The 6,988-nt window shown below is 55.1% G+C and overlaps 1 protein-coding gene across 1 annotated transcript; it reads left to right on the top strand.

The window, feature by feature from the left end:
- On the top strand, nt 1–2,100 carry PV07_12612 (uncharacterized protein; the record flags this gene model as incomplete). The annotated part of the gene is made up of 1 exon (XM_016400152.1): nt 1–2,100. One exon carries the CDS (start codon nt 1–3, stop codon nt 2,098–2,100), a length of 2,100 nt encoding a protein of 699 aa, XP_016242203.1.
- Between the last annotated feature and the right edge of the window lie 4,888 nt (nt 2,101–6,988).

The raw sequence follows: 6,988 nt of genomic DNA, 5'->3' as shown, positions 1-6,988 counted from the left end.
ATGCATGAGATCGTTTCCCTTGATCAATCATTCCCAACACAATATGCAGCCCCCGGTGGATGGGCTTACCCTGAGCTCTTCGATGGGAAATCCGGCTGCCCCCTCGACGCAGCCCCCAAGGCCGAGCCGTTGCCGAGTCTACCTTCGGTCCGTTTCGAGACCAGCGACGAGGACAACGCCACACGTCCAAAAAATCCTCGTGAACTATGTGGCTCGGTTACCACGGATCCAAAGCCACTCCAAAGCACGCGGTCAAATCAGTTGAGGAGAAATATGGTCCAAGTATCAGTCCCTCAACTTGACTTCGATAACTTGGCTACGAAGAAGTCGATTGCGCTTGCCCTATTTCGTATCTACCAGGACAGTTTTGAGATGCACATGTCCTGTTGGGTAACGGAGAAGAATTGTCCGTCCGAGAACGAGCTTCGCAACATTGACAACGCGCAGCCTCATTATGACGCCTGTCGTATCTACTCACGGGTCAACCGCTTGGATTTGGCGTATTCTTCCTTTAGGGACCACCAATTGTCCCAAAGGGAAACTATGGCCGCTTACAGGGCGATACATTCAGCAATTATGGCATTCGCCAGCCAACGGTCGCATCCGTTTCATCGCACATCCCGTCAAAGCAAGGCAGTCATCTCGCAAACGAAGGCCCGCGAGACTGACACGGCGACCTACTTCTCGACATCTACGCCGCCTAACGACCCAACGCCGCCAAGTAAATGCGAACGAACCATGCGAGAGCAACTTTGGTACCAGGCAAGGAGTGCCATCCAGTCCAGCTCCGAGATCGATTCATTTAAGGTCATCCTTGCGCATTTGATCTTCGCCATGACGGAGAGCCCATTGGATGTAATCGGTAGTATGGCTAACGAAGAGGGGCCTCCTAACCACGCGAGCGTTCTCAAGGAGTTAGCTTCATCACGGATCTGTCTCGAGAGGTCAACTGGAAGTTTACTCTCGTGGAGGAACAAACTTGGGCGCCATCCGTGGCTGAGGTTGAAAGCGAACGGCTCCAACGCCCCTGGCCCGATGGACGCTTGTATTCTCGAAGGCCATCAGACATTCGAACTCCTGTTCTGGCTCGGTGTCGTGTGCGATACGATCTTGTCGGCTATCAGCAAGTGTCCGCCAGTCATCTCGGACGAGGATTGCGCTATAGCCCAAGGAGATGTGGGCGGTGTCGGCGAGACTGGATGGGACGACCTTAGCCCGTGTCTGCCCCCGGCAGGGGACCGAGATCATCAACACGACCACGACCTAGACCAGTGCGGACCATGGGGAGGGTATCTCCCGCGCTTCAACTTCGGGGGCCCACGGGATACACTATCTCAATTTCCGTTGAGAACCGACGAAGCGGCCTTGATACTTGAACGGGTCGTCCCGTTCAAAGTCCACCTATTCCGCACGGTGGTACAACTACAAAGTCAGATTTCTTGCAGGGCTCCTCTAAGGGAACTCAAGAAGCACATCCGGAAAGCGATATCTGTCTACGAACGGTGTCAGGTATTATACAAGCCACTTATGATCCACTACGTGAGTAATTACAATTCACTCGATCCGCAGGTACGGCCCTGGTACGTCATCGTTGCCAGTTACTGGCACTACGCATGCCTGCTGTTGGCAGACGCGATCTCGCAGATCGACCGTGAAAGGGAGGTGACAGAGTTACGACGCAATCTGGAAGCAGGCGACAGCTTCATCACCATGTTGCAGTTTGAGAGCGCTCAAATGATCTCCATAATCGTGCAGGTGTCACTGTCTGAACCCCAGCCATCCGCACACCATGGCTCGGTGTTCTACTCCGCTTGCAAGGGCGGCGTCATTCTCACTGAACCCTGGACGGACGTCACGGTCCGGGCCCTAGAGAGCACGTGTACGATCTTTATAAGGTGGATGTCGAGCTTCAGCAATCCTATCGACCCAAACCGCGGCTGGCTCCTTGCAAACACAACTTATCAAGAGCTGCACAGCCAGACAGAAACCTGCATTCAAGGTCTAATGCTCCTAGGTCAAGAATCGAGCAAGGCAGCTTATACCGCAGAGAAACTCTCGAAAAGCCTGAGCCAGAGGTGTGATCGAGCTGGCAATCTTTGACAGTGGCGGGGAATTTCTTTGTAAGCCATATAGAGACTAGAATGTAGTACGTAGGATGCAGGTTACAACTCCAGGGAATCTAGACGTCCCTCGCTGAGCAAGAGCTACGTCGAGGTAATTGAAATTAGGAGAAAGTTGTATACGAGGGCGATCAACAAACACGAGTAAATAGGACGGACGCCAATGCATGACCTGGGAGATAAGTTTCAGTTTTGCTAGAGCCTTGTTCCACCTGGCTTGGTGTCATGCGTGACACGGTCTCCTCGGCCACCAGCACGCCTCCGCTGGTCATCTCGAACGAAGATTGCGCCATCGTTCGATTCACCTGCTACCCCCAATGCGACCATTGTAGGCCGGATGCCTAGGGATCCGTCTCAGCGATTCGGGCGACGCTGGTGCTCGGCTAGATCCTAGCCGGTCGATATCCCCTACTCGGGTAGGAAGGCGGTAAACGTCATTTTCCAACGGCCCCATGACACCCGTTCTGTTCTTCGGAATCACTTCTGTTATCCCTAAGCTAGCAGTTTCTAGGCCTAAACCTGAGAAGAAGCTTAGCGCTGGATGATTTCTTCGTGCACCGCCATTTGCATCAGAAGCTGGTTCGCCTTCAATGTCCATCCCGGAAGCTGTGGATCTCGCAGAGAAGGAGCGACGAGTTGGAAGTGCCGAGGGAGGGCGTTGTGGCGGATCAACATCGATGGATGTTTCTTCTATGGTTGCCAGCTTACTTCGTTGAAAGCCGCCCAGCGCTGCCGCTTGGTCGGACAGAGCACGGCAGATGCGGTGAGCATTGTCCAGGTGGTAAGAGCCAAATCCTCCAGGGGATAAGGCGGATCGATCGATGGCTGAGTCTGCAATCGGAGTCACTGTCGCAGCAGCAGTTGAGGTCCGATCTTCGGGTTTTAGACCTTGGGATTCACATTGAGTTTCGAGTGGTCTTTCTGGTGGAATAATCAGCGTTAAGGCTGATGTCTGTGACGTCTGAGAAGCAATCCCCGTCACTTGGGCTGTGGCTTGCGCTCTTTCCAACGTCTTTCTAAATATTTCCGGATATTGCATAGTCTTCGGCGTCTGAGTCTGTCGCGCTTGAGGACCAGCGACGGCATCTAAAGTCGTGTTTGTGGCCATCCGGGCATTTGGAGAAATCTGAAGATCAGAAAGCTTAACCTCCGTACACGAGAAGCATCGTAGTGCGAGGGAATGCTGTGAGCTTTCGACATGCCTGCCCCACTGTTGCACTAGGTCAAATTGCATCTGCGAGGCGTCTGGTTTGGTAAGACAGGTTAAAAGCACAGCCTCCATGTATTGACGATGGTGGGCGTACAGATCGATTGCCTCGCTCGCAAGACCTTTGACAAGCATTAAAGTAACGGCAGTATGGATCTCACCACTCCCAATCATCTTCTCGATAAAAGTGCCAGTGATCTTCTTGTCCGCGACTTCATCGCCGGCCGTGCTGAGAGCCAACAAGGCCCAATCGGGGTTCGAATCTGGGTCCATCAAACTCATGATCTCAGCCAGATAATCGGAGTCTCGGTTCAGCCACGTCGCGAGGAAAATTGCATTCCGGCTGTCTAGCGGATGGCGGCCGAGCTCGTCCTGGATGAGTTTCTCAACCTCTTCTTCCCAGCCAAACACAACACTCAGCATTTGGCGGCGCCAATCGGCAGGCGCCATACGAGCCCCGTCGAACGATCGAGGGGCTCGATCCGAGATACCATCATGCAGTCGAGCTCGGGTATGAGGGAACAGTTCTGGAACCGGTCTTTTCCCCGGCCTCACGATGGTTTCCTGCCTTAAACGAGAGCCTTTCCCGGCAGTTGTGGTCGTGTCGGGAGACGGGGGCTGGCAAACCTGGCTGGACAGTCGACCTGGCACCGGCGCAGACGAAGAACCGGGCCGGACGCCGGCGGCAAAGGATGTTGGGGGGTAGCCGGCGCCGCCGGCGAGGGAGACGATTGCTGATGGAGCCCCGACGATGTCACCACGTGCCCTTCTCACGGGCTCAAAAGCACCCCATTCGCTCGTGGCCCGGACGAGGGGCGAAGCGGCCGCTCTCTCGCCTTTCCACGTGGTGGATACAGCAGCGCTCATATCTTCGGGCTGTGTTGGCGGCACACTCGGGGGTATGTGCTCTATATTTGCGACTAATTGTGCTGTCATAACGTCATACCTTTGGACGGTATGGCCTGGTCCTAGAGTGAAGAGAGATCCAGTCGGTCCGTGGCAGGCAATGGCTCTGACGCCCTCGACCGTCGGAATGGCTGTACATGTGACGTGTCTGGACCGGACATCCCATGCCCAGATCTTGCCTTTGGAAAATTGGACGATCCGGCCATTTTTAGACCATGACATCCCATTTCGACCAGGAGCGTACACACCGGAACTCTTGAGGTCATGGATGACTCGAGGAGCCTCATCGGTTGCGGGTTTCGAGACACGCCACACCCTCACGTCTCCGTTCGCCGTCTGAGTGGCCAAAATATCGAACTTTTGCGTGGGATTCGACGCGTGCCACGCCATGGAAGCAATCGGCGAATGCAGACGGTTCGTCGTCAAGGTGTGAAAGATGATGAATGACGGCCGCAATGCCGCCAACAGAATCGAGCCGTTGTTGTATCTACCAGGATTAGCCGGACGATTCGACGTCAAGGTCGATAAGCGACCCACTCACCCGAGAGCGTATATCTCGCGGTCTGATGACAGAGCGATGGCCGTGACGGGGCTGGATATGGTACGGGTAGAGAAGTAGTCGCCTGTTTTAGGTTTCCACGACGTTATATTTCCTGTCGCGCCACCTGTACGTTATTAGCGGAACCCCAATGAGGTCTAAGAAACCCAACCGACCAAACACGACGTGCTCATTCCCTATCCAGTGCGCGACGTTGAGAGACTCTTTTGACACGAAACGAGATAGTTGCCTGCCGGTGGACAACTCCCACACGATGCCGGTTTGTCCAACGTCGTAAGTGACGACCAGTCTCCCGGCGTCAGTTCCGCTAACGTTGTCGGCTGATATCCATCGGATGTCCTCCGAATGCTCTTCAAACCGACGTTCAACGGCAAGAGTGTCATGCCTCAGACATAAAACGGTTGACCCTTGGCATAGTAGGAACACTGACTCGGTCGACGCGCACGGCTCCAGAGGAGCCGTCTCAGTCGGGCTTGAGCGCGATGGAAATTCTACAGGCATGACATTTGAGCGTCCGTCGACGCCGCAAAAGGTCCTTGAACTGCGATCGAAGAAGATGTCTGCCGAACCACATGGCGCAAGCTCTTATCCCGCCAACCGTCCTTCCAGGTGAACCGCATCTTCCAGGTGACGCCGCCGTGATTCGGATCGTCGCCTACGGGGTGGCAGCCAGAGAGCCGATTGGAAGACGATGTGAAGAGACATCGCTTCAAGCGACCATCTCGCATCATCTCCGGGTCACGCAGACAATCACACGGAAGGGGAAACCTTGTTTTTCGGAGGGGGGAAGGGGAGCGTGTGAGGGCGACTCTACTGACCAGCTGGCGGCACCGTAGGGCGAAAGAGGTCCCCATACAATGTTCGCGACGCGGGGCTGCGAAACCATCTACGCCCTCCGCTGCAGGATTGCAAGTTTTACCACCCTCTTGGGGTGGAGAGGTGTTGCCGGGGAGCTCCGCACATGGATTTTCGAGCGTCCGCGACGCGCAGGGTTTCTCATTCCCGTGTTCGTTGTAGCGATGGCGTCAGAACGGCGAGACGCACCAAAGAATCATCGACGGCTCTATGTACTGTAGTGTGCCGCCAACGCAAACCCACGGGGGTCGGCTGGTGGCTCAGGGAAGGAGACCCTCGCGTGCGACTGATCCTGTGGTCGAGAGCTGGGCCCAAGAGCCGGTCACGTGCCTCACCTCCGTGGGTGGCCGCTTTCCGTTCAACACATCCATCCTGGAACCTGCTCTACGATGTATTAGACCGTTCCACGGGGCCATATGATGCCATACAAAGCCAATGTGCAATCGAGGCCGTGTCCACAATCAGGCCGAGTGAAAGCCGGGACGTTTGAATCGAGGCAGCGTCTTGTCTGCCCCTGGAAGAGCCGCGTCTACCGAGGGGAGAAGAAAGGACACTACAGCGGTCCAACCATCTGCGAGAGTGCGGGTATATGCAGCAAAACTCTTTGTAACCTTTCGAGGAGGACAGGAGGGCAGATACGGTGCTTGGACAAAATGCTTGCGGCTTCGTCCCAAGACGTCCTTGTAGAGTGGGGTATGAGGCTAAGGCGATGCCGCGTGATGGACACATGTGACGGTGACTACGGCAGTGATATCTGTGCCCATTTGCCCGATCCCGACGAATAGGAACATGTACGGAGTAGAAGGCGGAGAAGCCGCGGTGGACACAACGAAGCCCAATGGAGCCCCAAATATGAGAGGTCTAACAAAAAAGGTTATTTACACTTTACGAACCTTTACCGTTTGTGGTAGACGCCGGTACCACTCATCCGGCTAGGCAGCTCGTGTCTGAGTCTAAGGAGACGCCTTGCATTGGCATTTGTCCTTTCTGCCTTACTAGCCTCTCCTCCTCGCATCCGCCGCCGGCCTGCACACTTCCCCATCATATTACATTCTCGTTTCGACCCTGTCCAGCGGGATACTTTCTTGCGGCTGAGACCACTGTTGACCATTTGCCGGCCTCCCAGGTTCGCCAAACTTTCCTGGCCCTTTGTACAGCGCACTCGGTACGCTCTCGTGGCCCATTCCCTGATGTGTTGTTATTCCATGTGCCCCTGCTGCTTTCTCTGGGCCTGTCTTGACGTTCCCTATTAGTAACTGGATTATTCATACAATTGGGATGTCGGCAGCCAGTCGCACCTGGCATCCGCGGCCTAATGGCACCGATGCCCGCCGAATCGTC

The sequence above is a fragment of the Cladophialophora immunda genome, assembly GCF_000835495.1.
Source record: "Cladophialophora immunda strain CBS 83496 unplaced genomic scaffold supercont1.27, whole genome shotgun sequence".
Classification (NCBI taxonomy): domain Eukaryota; kingdom Fungi; phylum Ascomycota; class Eurotiomycetes; order Chaetothyriales; family Herpotrichiellaceae; genus Cladophialophora; species Cladophialophora immunda.
This window is presented reverse-complemented; position numbering and strand designations above follow the sequence as displayed.